General features: G+C 43.0%; 1 protein-coding gene across 3 annotated transcripts in view; it reads left to right on the top strand.

Moving 5' to 3' along the window:
• Positions 1–15995, top strand: part of LOC129704795 (tubulin tyrosine ligase 3-like) — a 74898-nt gene that overhangs the window by 24289 nt on the left and 34614 nt on the right. For all 3 annotated transcript variants that reach the window (XM_055648148.1, XM_055648147.1, XM_055648146.1), the window contains 5 exons: positions 1089–1198; positions 3335–3518; positions 4443–4501; positions 5537–5656; positions 15759–15873. In XM_055648148.1, coding sequence (XP_055504123.1) covers positions 1089–1198; positions 3335–3518; positions 4443–4501; positions 5537–5656; positions 15759–15873 — 588 coding nt within the window. The remainder of the gene's footprint in view (positions 1–1088; positions 1199–3334; positions 3519–4442; positions 4502–5536; positions 5657–15758; positions 15874–15995) is intronic.

Genomic DNA, 15995 nt, shown 5'->3' with positions numbered 1-15995 from the left:
TAGCGTACTTTTACATCTACTCCCTATATACCAAATGTAGGCCAATTAACCTACAAACCCAGATGTCTTTGGGATGTGGGAAGAAGCCACAGCACCCGGAGGAAACCCATGTGGACACAGGGAAAACATGCAAACTCCACACAGGCAGCACCCAAGGTCATGATCGAACCCTGATATGTGGTGCTGTGAGGCAGCTCTACCAGCTGCACCACCAGGCGGGAAGCGTCCTGCAGCCGGGGGAGTGGGACGGCTTCGGGTGGGGCCTGTCGGGGGCTGGTGGGGGGGGGGGGTGTGGGGGAGGGGGTAGGGAGGAGGGGGGGGGGGGGTGTGGGCTCACCGGATCCCGGCTCCGACTGTACTCCTGGCTCAAGGAGACAGCTCCGGACTCATTCAGCTGCTCCCGTCCCCAGCGCCTGTCCCGCTCACAGCCCCCGCCCGCGGAACACAGCCCACACTCCGCTGCTTCAGCTTTATTCTTAGCGGCTTCTGGGAGGGCGGCTCCTTGGCGAGTGGATCCTGGAAGGGCGGCTCCTGGACAGGCTCACTGACTCGGCCCCGCCTCGGGGGTTTTATTCTCCAGAGGGTGCCGGAAGGGGCGTTACCTTCATGGTGAGTGACAGGCGAGAAGACCAATCTGCTGATCTTACGATTTTTAAAACCTTCATAACTTTAGTAATCTGCCACCGATCGGAACAAAACTTGGTGCCCTGGAGCAGAGAATGGTGAGTAAGGTGGCAAAAAAATCCTAGCGATATATGGTACCATTTTTGCGCAAATTTAAAAACAACGCAAACTGGAAGTGGTCAAGAGTTTTAGTAATAGTATAGATTTTATAATCTTGCAGTTACGCTTGCAAATAGCTTTCACAATTCAATGTTTTAATATATCTCACAAAGATAGTATAAAGTGTGGCTAAAAACAGCATAATGTAGCTGAGGTTATAAATTGACAAATATTTTGAAGTACATGTAGAAATTATTTATGATTATTCATTCATAGAGGAATGTATAACTGACTTTAATTCAAACAATTTGCTGGCACAATTGGAAGCAAATGTGTCTTAGAAGTATATTTCTTTAATTCCACAGAGTCATGGGTTATAAAGGATATAAAATTCCACAGGTCTCAAGCAATTGCACCAGAGATAAAGTCCGACCGACTGAGAAACTGCAAACTCCTCGTGGAGAAAGCAATTAAGGTGAAAATGTTTATCAAACATTTAAAGCTGCTTTTTGTTCCGAGTAGAGCATTCTTTACCCTAAAGTAAAGGGCTGGAGTCAGAGGATTTGAAACACACATGGTTTCAGGTGCACACCAACAGTGGAGTTTCAGTTTTTATTTTGTTGCAATTCTAAGATGGTAAAAAAACTGTACATAATCTATTTTCAATGTGAGCCTGGGTTGAAGTGATGTATTTATCTCCTCAAATGAGATAGTCTTCCATTAATTGTACCTTCTGAACATGCTGTAGATAAACTTACTTCACATGAAGACGTGATAAACTTACATTATCTCTTACATGCTCTTTTCACATAAGGCTAACCATGACAATACTAGCCAGATAGGTTTAAAGGTGTATTCATAAGGTCAGAAGGAATAGTAGAATAAGGCCATTCGGCCAATCAAGTCTACTCTGCCATTCAATAACGGCTGATCTATCTCTCCGTCCTAATCCCATTCTCCTGCCTTCTCTCCATAACCTCTGACACCTGTACTAATCAAGAATCTATCTATTTCTGCCTGAAAAATATACTCTTTGGTTTGAATCTATCTTGCAGCTTCCTGTCTCAGAACAAACAGCTGCAGAATATATGCAACACTATAGTTAAGTCCCAAATTGGTTCTTCTCCTGCACTATCATAAGCATCACTCTGCTTCAAGGTCAACTGAACTCATATTTTTATATTAGTGCATTTTGTGGTTTGCTGAAAATGTGTCTGTGTAGTTGATATTCCATATTATCTATTAGAAATGACTTTCTAAAGCATCTAAGGTAGACAAAATTGCTGGAGAAACTCAGAGGGTGAAGCAGCATCTATGGAGCGAAGGAATAGATGATGTTTCGGGCCGAGACCCTTCTTCTTTAAAGCTCATGAAGCCAACCAAAGAAATGCATGATTGAATTTCTGGAATACAGAATCCCATCATTTCAACACTATTACAATTATGGGAATGTCATTGGTGAAATCCAGCCATGCAGAGCAATGTGAATTTTAAACTTTGGTTAATATTGTAATTTAATATTGTATATCGGCGAGACCAAGCGCAGACTCAACGACCCCACCCCAGTTGCTAACCGGTCCTCTTCCCATTCTCACATTGACCTTTCTGTCCTGGCTCCTCCATTGTCAGAGTAAGGCCACACACAAACTGGAGGAACACCTTATATTCTGCTTGGCAGCCTACAACCCAATTGTATGAACATTGAATACCCCAATTTTAGGTAACCACATAAACCTCCTCCTCTCATTTTTTCCTCCAAGCCCCCCCCCCCCCCCCCCCCCCAACCCCCTTCACCTGTATCAACCTATTATGTGCCAGATAGACACAACGTGCTGGAGTAACTCAGCGGGTCAGGCAGCATCTCTGGAGGAAAGCTCTGAGTGCAAATGTTCAGCGAAATGGTCGCTGAGTCCGCGCTTGGTACAGTATTTATAAGTACAGTATTTATAAGTTCCGACCCGAAATGTCACCCATTCATTTTCTCCGGAGATGCTGCCTGACCCGCTGAGTTACTCTAGCACTTTGTGTCTATTTTCAGTATGAACCACATCTGCAGTTCTTTCCTACATATTATGTGCCAGGCTTTGTCCTGACCCTCCTCTCCTCCAGCTTTCTCCCCCGCTCACCCCCACACCTACAATCAGTCTGAAAAATGGTCCCGACCCGAAACATTACCTATCCATGTTTTCCAGAGATGTTGCCTGACCCGCTGAGTTACTCCGGCACTCTTGTGTCTTTTTCTGTTAACCAACATATGCAGCTCCTTGTTTCAACTTTGTCATTTTCCTTGATTGGTTTTGGGAGTCACAACATGATGAGACAGGGGCTGGTAGAAATAGGTGGAACAAAGTGAGGTATGGTGGAATGGGTGGGGGATGGGAGGAGGGGTTAAGAGACAGGGTGGTGGGTGATAAGGAAACATGATGAAAAAAACAATGGGCAGATAGAGCCTTGTGATGGGAAGGGAGCAGGAAGATTCTCAATATCATCTGTGATGGCAAAGTTATAGTTGAGACTTCGAGTTTAGTTTGTTGTTTTCTATTGTACGGCAAAAATGTTGAAAGTAATTTTACTAAATAATAAATAATTGACCAACGTCCTTATTCCTCAGCTAAAAAAGATATTTACCGTCTTTGGACCATATCCAATAATCAGACAGTGTCTACGCCACAGAGGCTGGTTGGAGAAGAAGACGTCAAAACCACCAAAAAGCCCTCAGAAAAGGGAGAAGATAACGTATGTGGAAAATGATCTAGATGATGGAATTGGTGATTCTGATGGGTGTGATTCTGACGGTAGGCAGTTTTTTAATCCTAAACTAGATGTGTATGTGCGTGTAGGTTCAGCAATTTATATTGATACAAATGTTAGTATATTTCCTTTGTTCCTTGAGCATCTCTGGAGGAAAGCTCTGAGTGCAAATGTTCAGCGAAATGGTCGCTGAGTCCGCGCTTGGTACAGTATTTATAAGTACAGTATTTATAAGCTCCGACCCGAAATGTCACCCATTCATTTTCTCCGGAGATGCTGCCTGACCCGCTGAGTTACTCTAGCACTTTGTGTCTATCTTGGGCTTTCACACAGCATTCTGTAAGTAAATGGCATTAACAAGAAGCTCTATGCACCAACTCATGCAATTACCATGTGAGTATTTCACACTTGATTCATTAACATGCAACCCAGTTACTATGTGAAGTGTCATAAATAGTTTTTTTGTAGGCACAGCATGATTAACACATTAGCAGACAACATGATGTAAACACAATGCAAAACCACGAAGCTTCACATATCCAATATCCTATATGCATTTTGAGTATAATGTCCCTTGTAGGGGTGCACAGATAGCTGGGAGGTTTGCATTTGGTCAGGGAACCCAGAGGTTTGTCCCCAAGATCTGGGAATCATGATAATTATAGGAAAATCTACAAAACAGGATAAAAGAGGAGCTTACAGCGATATTAAACTGTGCACCCGAATCCCATTTTAGTAAATATATTCCTGTAACTCTACATCAGAACGTCTGACGAAGGGTCTCGTCACCCATTCCTTCCCTCCAGAGATGCTGCCTGTCCCGCTGAGTTACTCCAGCTTTTTGTGTCTATCTTCAGTTTAAACCAGCATCTGCAGTTTCTTCCTACATCTCATTAATTGATTTGTTCAAAACCCTAGAGTTTAAATGTGATTGACCTTAAGCTGTGATGTTTTCTTTTACAATGCAGACAAAGCGGGTGATGAGAAAGACCTCTCTGATGATCCAGATAGCATCCATGACATTGTGGTTAGTGTTGTACAGTTATTAATCTATTAAAGTTTACTGCCAATAATATTTTTTTGATGAATGGAAGCATCTGGATAAAGCCTGACAATATAATGGTCAATTTCGAAGTGGCTGCATCATTTAACGCAGTTTTAATAACAGCATGCATATAAATCCAAAAGAAAATCCTATACAACAATGTTTCTTAGATTGGAGGGAACTACCAAAAGCATGCAATGTATCAGGTAAGGTATCCATCTTGGAATGGCTCAGACTGCAAGATGGAACTTCAGATAAATGACTAAATACACAATTCTAGCTTGGTTTTAGGTTGCAAGTTAACTTGGTGAAACGTTTTGTGCTGGCAGTTCTGTGCCACAGTAGTTTTGGGAGTAATATTGAAGGAGAAGGCGGGATAGAGCTTGGGAAATCAAAATTGTGTATAAGGAGGTAAAAAACAAATAAACTAAGTTTCATGTTCTGTGTGAAAGGATATCAAATGCAGAAAGGTTGCAATGAAGATTCATCTAGATGTGACCATGGTCAGAATAGGATTTAATCACAAAATTGAGAAGTTTCAGTAACGAAGAACTTCAAGGTGGCTTCTTTTCCATGAGAATAAAGAAGATTAAAATATAACAGGACAGGTGAAAAGGATAATCTTTGGTTATACTTAATTAAACTGGAGGGATAAAAGACAACATTTTACTAGTTGGAATTAGGAAAAGGTTGCTAAAAATCCTTTAATTCTTTAAAAAAACAAAGAATAGTTAGAAAGAAAAGGAACTATAAATAATTGCGGATAAATTTGCAGACCTAATGGGCTAGATGGCCCGTTTCTGAATTGCAAAATTTTATGACCAAGTAGAAAGAGACAGCAGAAGGGAGAACCATTGTTTTATTTGTGATCATTTTCAATGTCATTTATGATCATCTGTCATCTATTCCATTAGTCATTAGTGTAATATGTGCCGCATACTACAAAGAAATTGTGTTAGCCATTTACATTTGTACTCGTTATATTGAAATGTCTGTACATTTAATTTTATGTTGCAGTCTCGACTATTGAAGAATGAAATGCCACATTTTCTCTGGACAAATGGAATTGATGGGCAGAACCTGCTAAAAGATCAGATTTTCAACCATTTTTTGGGGGCTGGTTCCTTCACCACAAAGGTAGGCTATGCTTCATGAGACTCACTCTTTCTCCACAAGGTGGTCTTCAATATGTGGCAAGTGCTGTTTTGTATCAAAGTAGAAAATCCATTACACGGAGGACTCCTTCATCACAAACACAGGACCTCAGTTACATACCTCAGTTACATTGCTAACTTCACAATAAATGTATATTAAGATGAAGGCTTGCAAGGTAAGGCTCCTCATTATATTATCTCTCACTACTTTATCAATAAACTGTGATCCCTGCTCTACAGGGTTTAATTTCTTCACCTTGAAAGTCAGGTTCCAATTGTACTGCAGCTTGTTGCTTCACCAATGAAGGTAAGATGTGCTGAAGTTGCATCAATGCAACAACATTTATCACAGTTATTTGAACATATGTAAGATTTAGCTGATGATACTTATCAAGGAGCATTCAAAGACTGGGGAGGAGAGGAAGGCAGTTCATGCATTCACTCAAGGGGAGTAGGAACTCCTCTTGAATGATGTAGAGCCATAAAACTCTAACTCTGGTTAAATGACAGAGTCACAACCCTATCTCAGCAACAATCTACCATGGACTTTGTCAGGTTGCACTACATATTTTTGTTTGGACTATTGTTGTCTGATTACCTCATATTACTGATAATTTGTTGTAGTATTCATGGAAGCAGAGGGTGGAGGAAGGGTGTTTTTCGGACTAGAGGCGGACTAGAGATCGCCTGGGCCCGTTGCGGTTACTGGTTTATATTAATGATTTGGATGCGAATGTACAAGGCTTGATGAGTAAGTTTGCAGTTTACAATAAAGTAGGTGGTATCATAGACGATGAAGATGGCTATCAAACATTACAGTAGGATCTTGATCAGCTGGACAAGTGGGCTGAGAAATGGCTCTTGGAGTTAGGTGTGAGGTGCCATATTTGGGAACTCAAAACTGGGCAGTGCCTTCACAGTGAAAAGTAGGGCCCTGGGGAGTTTGTAGAGCAGAGGGATCTAGTAGTAGAGGAACATAATTTCCTGAAAGGGACAATAGGGTGACAAATAAGGCTTTTGATACACTGACCTTCATCAGTCAGGGTATTTGAGTATAGAACTTACAATTGCACAAGATATTGGTGAAGCCACCTTTGCAGTACTATGTTCAGTTCTGTAAGAAAGATGTTATTAAACTGGAAAGAGTGCAGTGAAGATTCATGAAGATGTTACCAGGATTCGAGGGCCTGAGCTAAAGGGAGAGGTTGGGCAGGCTTGGATTTTATTCTTTGGAATGCAGGAGACTGAGGGATGACCTAATAGTGGTGTTTAAAATAACGAGGAGAATAGATAGGGTGAATGCACAGAGCCTTTTACCCAGGTTAGAGGAATCAAGAAGACATAGGATTAAGGTGAGAGAAGCAGCATTTAATCGGAACCTGGGGAGCATCATTTTCAATTGGAGGGTGGTGAGTTTATGGAATGAGCTGCTAGAGGAGGTAGTTGAAGTCGGCGCTGTACTAATAACATTTAAGAGTTACATGGACACATGCATGCATCGGAAACGTTTAGAGGAATATAGGCCAAACATGGGTTAATGAAACAAGCTTAAATGGGACATCTTGATCGGCAGGTATGAGTTGGGCTGAAGGGTAGGTTTCCGTGCTGCACGACTGTATGACTCTATTCATTATTGTATATTTATTTGTTATGTTGTTGCATTAATGTGATTAATGTGCCTGTAAACCTGCAGCGAGTCATTGTTCCGTTCCCTGGACATATGAGAGTTCAACTCTCTTGACTTGCACAGCTCAGAAACGGGTCCTTTGGCTAATTTGCCCATTCCATCCATGAAGCTAACTTATTCTTATCTCGTTTCCCTGCATAATGTTTGTGTGCCTCTCCCACATTCCATTCCAAGCACCCACCCGAATACCTTTTAAATACTCTAGCATTTCAGAAGTCCAAATCCAAGAACATGAATAATTACAGTAGGTTAGAAAGAGACAATTCCAATCTTTAACACATTATTTGCAATGTTCTACAATTGCATTTTATAAAAGACCCAATGAATAACTGCAATCCTGTGCCTTGTGCCTTAACACAGCTGGAAGATTTGTGCCCAGAGTCTTCTGCATTAGTGTAATGTCTTTCACAGAGCCACGAGTTCCTGTTGAAATTGCATCCACCCTCCCTTCAAATAGGGCCCCAGATCACAACTTGCTGTGTAAACATATGTCTCCTTTGTCCACTAGTTCTTTTTATCATGATGGACAAATAGTGCTAAAGTAACCCAGCAGGTCAGGCAGCATCATCACTGAAGAAAAAGGATGGGTGACGTTTTGGGCCAGGTCACTTTTTCAGACTTTGAAGTGTCTGTAGAAAGGTCCCAACCCGAAATGTCATCCGTCCTTTTTCTTCGGTGTTGGCGTCTGACCCGCAAAGTTACTCCAGCACTTTGTGTCTATCTTCGATATAAACCTGCATCCAGAGTTCCTTTCTACACATTTCCTTCGCTCCATAGATGCTGCTGCACCCGCTGAGTTTCTCCAGCATTTCTGTGTCCCTTCCTTTCTACACAGTTCATTTATCATGTTTTTCTCAATCCGTTCCCAAGGAATGCAGTCCGTGTTTGAACATTAAACCACTCTGAGTTCCTCTCTGGAGGATGGAATGTGAGGAATTTTGGACAAGCATGTATCCACAATCTGCATTGCCGACTCTTTCAAAATGCTATGCTGAAGTCTTGGGGACCTGCAGCACTTCAGTTGCTATACTTTCTCCAGTACTCTTTTTTTTGTTTAGCCAACACTAATTTAATTGTATCCCCATTCACTCTTAGACTCTCCACTAATTCTGGGTCTTTTTCTGTGTTTTCTTCTGTGTGGACAAACAGAAAATACTTGTTTAAGTATTAAGAAAATATTCTCTGCCATTTATATTTCTCCAATGTCATTTTAGCTATAAAACCATAGAAAATAATTTCACATTTCTATAGCACCATTTAAGGTTGGTTCTTATGTTCCTTTATAGTTTACTATAAATGTACTCTACATCCCTTTCCTCACCAATGTCATTCTTCAGATGTTAGTAAATATTCATTTATTGTGGTGGTGGAAGCCAGTGCAATAGTGTGTAAGAAGCTTTTAGAAAGGTACATGAATGTGCAGATGTGGACTTTCTCTCCCCTTCTCTCTCTCCCCCCCTCTCTCCCCCCCTCTCTCCCCCCTCTCTTCTCTTTCACCCCTCTCTTTCAGCCCACTCTCCCCCCCCTCTTTCTCTCTCTCCCCCTCTCTATCTCCCCCTCTCTCTATCTCCCCCTCTCTCTCTCCCCCCTCTCTCTCTCCCCTCTCTCTCTCTCCCCCCCCTCTCTGTCCCCCTCTCCTTCTCCCCCTCTCTCTCTCCCTCTCTCACCTTCCCCCCCTCTCCCCACCTCTCTCTCCCCCTCACTCTCTCTCCCTATTCCATTTTGCCTCCCTTTAGTCTATCCTGTCCCCATCCCATCCTCTCTGCTATTTAAAGCTAACTTGATATATATTTTCCCTCAGTTCTAACAAAAAGTCTTGCACTTATCCTGAAGAGCATTTCCAGCATTTTCTGCTTTAATTTCGTTTCCAGCATTGCAGTTTTTTATACTCTTTGAAGACTGGCTTCATCTTGTTGGTACAGGTACACTATCGATTTTGTGGCACCCTTGGTTCCAGAGTCTTGCTGGATTATCCATTTTGCCGGACCAACAGAGGTCTTGTACTATTAATTCAACAATACACCTCTGATCTACTAATTATACCCCTCCCATGTCTGTAAAGCACCATGAGCTGCGAGAAACTTAAATAAAGAATAGTAAGATTAAACGAGTATGAAGTTTGATCTGTATTTTATGAGGAGTTACGGTGAGGTATTACGTGAAGATCCCAGCCCCAGTGCGCATGTGCGGCATACTTCGAAGCAGCGGTGTGAAATCACAGGATAGACACAATATTTGAAGTAAGATAGTAAAGATCATGAGACATCAGTTTATTAGTTTGATCTATATAATGAGGGTGGGAGCGGAGGGCACGTAATACCTCACCGTAACTCCTCATAAAATACAGATCAAACTTCATACTGGTAAGTACTCGTTTAATCTTACTATTTTACTTCGGAGTCACGTGAGTGATTCCGTGAAGACTTCAAAGGTCTGTGATTTCAAACCGTGTAACAGTTTTTATTTCACTCACTGCCGAAGTTTTTGAGGGAGGAAGTGTTATCGTAATCAACCAGTGGATCTGCTTTCACAAGAAACAGAAAGGTATTTGTTAACAATAACAACATAAAGAGCTCCCCTGAGCTTAAATTAATATTGCAGTTTGTAATATTCTTTCTGCAATTAAATCAGGTTTATCAACGGTTTATAATAAAAAATGTTCTGAACGTCGTTCCCTTGACCATTCTGCCGTATTGAGAATGTGGTCAACCGGGATGTCCATTCGTTCAGCCGCTGATACCAATGCTGCCCTAGTGGAATGGGATTAAATGTATTATTATCTATTCCGGCAGCTTTCAGTACCTGTTTGAGCCACCTTGGAGTGGTTTGGCTCGTACCCCGTCTTGGGGTTTCTGTGGTTGACCCATAGGCTTTCCTCTCCCTCTAAGATTGTGGGTTGTGTCTATATATAGTAGTAGATGGGTCACCACACTCAACCTGGACTCTGGTGGGTAGGCCCGGAATCCCACCAGTGAATTGGGCGTTCCTGGTCCATATAGCCATATAACGATTACAGCACGGAAAACACAGGCGATCTCGACCCTACTAGTTCGTGCCGAACTCATAATCTCGCCTAGTCCCATATACCTGCGAGTTAGATTTTACCAGACCTAGAATATGAACGTGATGCGTCTGGGGTAATCTCCATGTTATCCAGTCTAGTTTTATGGAGTGACCGGACTCTGTGAGCGTGTACGAGAGCCATAAGCATGAGCGTTTTTAACATAGATTAAGCAAGCTGAGGGATCTGGCTGGTGCCATTCTCTGAGATATGTCAATATCACACCAATATCCCATACATGGGTATACCTGGGTTTTTGGGGCTTATTATTATAGTTGCCCTTCATAAGTTTACCTTCAGTGGATGGGATCCCATGCTCTGCTGTCATGCTGTTTTAGATAAGCAGATAAGGCGCTCCATGCTGTATTTACGGCACTGTAACTCACCTTTTAGTCATGGTGTAGATGTTCCAGGAACTCCAATACGTCAGTGGTTGAATAGTTCGGTATGTTGTCCCTGCGTCGTGGCAGTATTTTACCCATGTTAGCTTTTAGTGACTGTTCGCAGGGATGCCGACATGGTGGTAATGGTTCCTTAGATAATCCCAGTCCCTGGTAAGGTCTATTCAAACCCTGAACCCAGGAGTTTGATGTTTCCCTGGCATGGGTGGCTTGTGCCTGATACTGGGTTGAGTCAGCAACCATGGTCCACTAGGGAAATCCATAGGTGACTCGCCCACCGTGTCGTGATGAACTGGGAACCATGGCTGTGTAGGCCGGTCGGGCACGTTCAATATCTCGGAGACTCCCATCTGTATTGCGAAGTGCCCGTCTGATGAGGCAGAAGGGAGGAAGGCAAAGCAGAAATTCCCCCTTCCAGCGTGTAGGCATCTATCGCTGCTGCCTCTAATCTGGTTCCTAAGTCACATACATAGGTTACTGGTGATTCCGTCTTGTGCAACCAAATTGATATCTGGCTTTCAAACTGCTTAATACCTTTAGCAGATATTTTGGGTTTGACATCTATTCAATGTAATCATAAATTTTACCCCGTGACATGGTGTCTCCCACTGTGTTCTAGCTTCCTAGGACATAGGCAGCTGATAGTTAAAATGTCTTTTGACACACCATGGCCAGATTTGTATGACCAAGTTGTTGCACAACAATGATTATTATGCTCCCCATATGGTTGATATAAGCCACCACCATAGTATTATCAATCCGTAACCACATATGTACGTGCTGCATTTGAAATGCATATGCTTTTTAGCCCAATGGGCGATCACCAATCCCAAGTAGTTGATGCCCGGTATGTGTAGTAACGATGTTTGTGAATTGGTCCATCTGTTACCTGTGCTGGATATGGAGTTTAGTTGATCCCCAGCCTAAAGTACCGGCATCGGTTTTTAATAACCAAGTTGGGATTGGTGATGATAATAGGGCTGAAAACTATGCCAAATATATGTCTAACCCACCACCTTAATTGTGATATAGCTTCAGTGGGTACATTCATGATTTGATTATAGTGACCCAAGTACCTTGGCAAAGTAACAGCCATATGGACGGAATTATTATTGAAGCCCAGATAATCCTTGGTAGTTAACGCTTCAATTCTGGTTTATCTGGGCGTGGGATAAACCTCAGAGCTTTAGGGAGCTGTTTCGTAGCTAGAACTGCTGCCACAGCTAATTCCTTTGTTTCCCCTAATATGAGGATATCATCCAATATATGCCATGATTATGCTTGTTTTCTTAATATTTTCATGGCCGTTTTTAATATTTATAATAGTTTAGGGCTGAGGTTAGACCATAGGGAATGCTCTATGCTCCCATGGTTGCCCTAACCGGGATATCCATTATCCAGGTAAAATTTTTTAGGTATCTATAATGATCCTAGTGTATGGGTATAAGATAGTTAGCATCTTCCATATCAATGCTCCCCATAGGTATCCTTGGGAGATCAGATGTCTGGCAGTGACAAAAACCCGTCTCCATCTTAAAGTGTATATACTCAACAGATTTATTTAGTGATATTAGATCAATGATGATGCTACATTCACCATCTTTTGTAGTTTTTGTGAATATATTCGATACAAATTCCAATGGTTCATGTTTACTCCCATGATCCGTTTAGTAATGAGCCTTTCTAGTTCAGCTTGACCTTCTCACTTCTCTTTTCTTAGAGGGAGAAAATGCCCTTTGGGCGCATTGCTGAACTGGCGGTAATATGCCCAATTTGAATTCGTTTTTATCCTCTAATACTGTTGAGTATATTTTAGTTATTTGTGACAGCATCCCATGCTTTATCAACAAGTGTAAATGCCCCCCCCCCCCCCCCCAGTTAGAAGAACACCCTTATTTAGTGTAAACTGGGAGGAACCAGACTACCTACCTCCATGTTTATTGTTTTTTCATGAAGGCCTAGTTTGCTGGTATGCTGGTGCTGTCGGTGGGGCGGCGCATTTTCCCACGGCTCCGCTCTGGGCCCCTGTCTAAAAAAGAACTTTGGGGGTAATGTGAAGCGGTCGCCAGGCTTTCACCAGTCCTTGTTTGATATTGCTGGTGGATGCCGAGGGGTGCTGCCAGCTGGGTGTTGGATGCGATGTCCTGCTCGTTCCATGGCCTGCCCTCATGAGGCGCACAGGTTTAGCTGCCTCTCTTCCCGCAGCAGCGGTTTGCATAGCCCCGTATATTTGGGGTTGCGGGCAGGTCTATATGCACCATTGTTCAGTCGAGTATCCCAAATTTGGGAACATCTTAGGCGTCAGCACCCTGGTAGTGCAACGGGATAGTCTCATCCTGGGAGAACCACCTTGGTGATCATGGCGTCTCGCCTGCCAGGTGAGTATGATCCGTGGAAAAAACGAGCAAAGGCGGTAACATCTTGACCCTTCTGTTAGGAGCTTCAGAATTCGCTGCTTGTCTGCGAGTCTGCTGACCCAGCTGCCTGCGGATTTCCTCTAGAAAGGCCTGCTCCTGCAGGGCTTTGTTGGGAAGATGGTCGCGTGGAGGAGCCATGTAGTGGCCCACGACACCCAGTAGTCTTCCTGATCCTGCTCCCCTGGCATACTGCTGTTCTCGTCCGCCTGCCCAGCGTTTAAGCCAGCCCAGCCCTGGCCTCCTTAGCTAGCCTCAAAAGAGGGAGCAAAAGGGTGTGCTATAAATTGGAGGAGGCATAGCTCAAACTCCGCTGTTGCATCAATCCCTCGTCAAGGGAGATGGCTAGTGCAATAGCACTGGGGTAGGAGTGTCAGCTCCCTTGGCATTCAGCCAGTGCCCCTTTTTCCCTGAAGGTGAACTCCATGACCTCCTCTGGCTTGGGGAGACAGACATACTTATTTTTGCTGTCTCCAACCTGTTCCAGTTTTGGAGGAAGTTGGCTCCTGTAGAACCTGTTAAATTGGGAAGATTTTTGTCTTACCTGTATGTAGAGGCTGCCTGCCGTTTTTCAGGCGGCATTGTAGCGGTTCCCGGGCGGCGATTCTCCTTGTCAGGAGTCTGCAGGGCTGCCGGTCGGGTTTTTAAATTTCCCGCCGGTCCGCTGCTGTTCACCAAACAGCTGTTCAGCGGACCGGCATCAGCGCAGCTCCTTGCAGCGGTCCGCAGCGTTTGCGGTCCGGTTAGCGCCTATCCCCCTCCACTGTCGGCTCCTTCGCTGGAGTCGAACGGGGGCCGCTGCCTCTCTACTTTGCTCCCCCTGGAGCAAAAACCACAAGGCCCGATTAAGGTAAGTACTTACCTCACGTTCCTTGGATGCGGGAGCTGCCGACTCCCGCTGGCCGCATTCTGCACAGCTGTGCGATTATGCCGCACATGCGCACTGGGGCTGGGTTCTTCACGGAATCACTCACGTGACTCCGAAGTAAAATTAACAATTAACAAAGATGTAAACGGTTAATGCTTTCATGACAGAGGCCTGAAACCAATAGCCACATGGAATGCTCTTGTAATTTTGTTCGGATTAAAGGAGGTGCTGGACCATCAGTTGCCAGAAGATCGGTGGTGGATCTGTATAGACTGCTGGGAATACTACAGATTTGTGAATGTGCACATCCCCCCCCCCCCCCTTCTGACCATGTGAAAGAATAATGGTAAATGATAGAGCAGCTAAAGATACTAGGACATTGCCCTGAGGGAATCCTAGAATAATATTCCCAGGCTCGGAAGACTTGCATCTGCCTCCATAATCACAACCATCTTCCTTTGTGTGAGGGACGTCTCCATCTATTGGAAAGCTTCCAATTGATGACCATAGATTTCAGTTTCACTACTCCTCCTAGAAATTACTCTCAGTTGAACTTTGCCTTAATGTGAAGACATTTCTGACCTCACCTCTGGAATTCAGTTTTTGGTCCATATGTGGACCCAAGACTGTGATGATTCTGTGGGAACCAAAACTGGTTCTCAGTGAGTAGATCATTGGTGAGTGATTATGATCTGCACTCTCTATCAATTTTCTGATGATTAAGAGTATACTAATTGGACATTATTTAGCTATTTTTATCCTATTTTTTATGGATTGAACACACATAAATGTTCCATGTTGTTCGATTGCTGCCAGGCTTGTAACAACCGTGGGGGCGCTTGGTTAGTGCTGTGTCAATTGCTGGGACGTGGGTCTTCAGTACTACAGCCAGGATGTTATTTACAGTGTCTTTTGCTCCCAGCCATTTCCCGACATCGCATAGAGTGAATTAAATTGTCTGAAGACATGCTTTTATATGGTGGATATCGTAGAGAAGAGCCAAGATTGATCTTTCACTCGCCACTTCTGATGTGGTTTCAAATGGCTCAGCCTTGCCTTGGACACTCATGCTGGTGCCCAATATCATTGAAGATGGGGATGTTTTCGGAGTTTCCTTTTCTCATCAGCTGTTTTATTATGTATTCGCAACCAGATGAAGCAGACTGCGGAGCATTGAATCGATGTGTTAGTTGCAGCAGTGCTTAGATCTATCTGTTACATGCTAGATTTGCAGAAGGGCATGGATTTTATCTTGTGTGGCAGCTTCACCAAGTCACTAACTATTAGTTATGGCTGGTGCTGATTCCAGCATCATGCTCATCCATACTCCACGTTGAAGGAGGGTTAATACCTTGGTTTGATAGTAATACAAATTTTGCTTGTGTACATTTTTGCTCTGGTTGATTATCCACAGTATCTCATAGATATACAGTTTAAGCTGCAAGATCTAATCTGAGTCCGTTCCATTTTGCGTTATAGTTGTACTTTTTCAATCTACTATAAACATCCACAGTTTTGGAGAGTGTTCACATTATGTCTGTGTGTTTCTACATATTGATTAGATTCTTTGTAAGGAGAAAAAAATTACATCAATCCAAACCATATAAAACATGGTACATTTGAAATAACGTGTTGAACTTCTACTTCTTTCCAGGCTGGACTTTGTGTAAATCTCAGAAACTATCAGTGGTTTCATGGGGTGAATCCAGACAATTTTTTCCCACGATGTTACAGGATTGCAGTGGAAGACGAAAAGCAATCATTTATTGGTATGTTACTTGGTCAACTGGCTCCAATGCAGAATATTCCTAAATTAGCACTGTAATTAACTTCATTTTTTTTTACGAAACACGAAAGTTTGTTAGATTCATTGAGGTTAATCATTTGGTTA

Source organism: Leucoraja erinacea, chromosome 16 (genome assembly GCF_028641065.1).
Source record: "Leucoraja erinacea ecotype New England chromosome 16, Leri_hhj_1, whole genome shotgun sequence".
Lineage (NCBI taxonomy): Eukaryota > Metazoa > Chordata > Chondrichthyes > Rajiformes > Rajidae > Leucoraja > Leucoraja erinaceus.
This window is presented reverse-complemented; position numbering and strand designations above follow the sequence as displayed.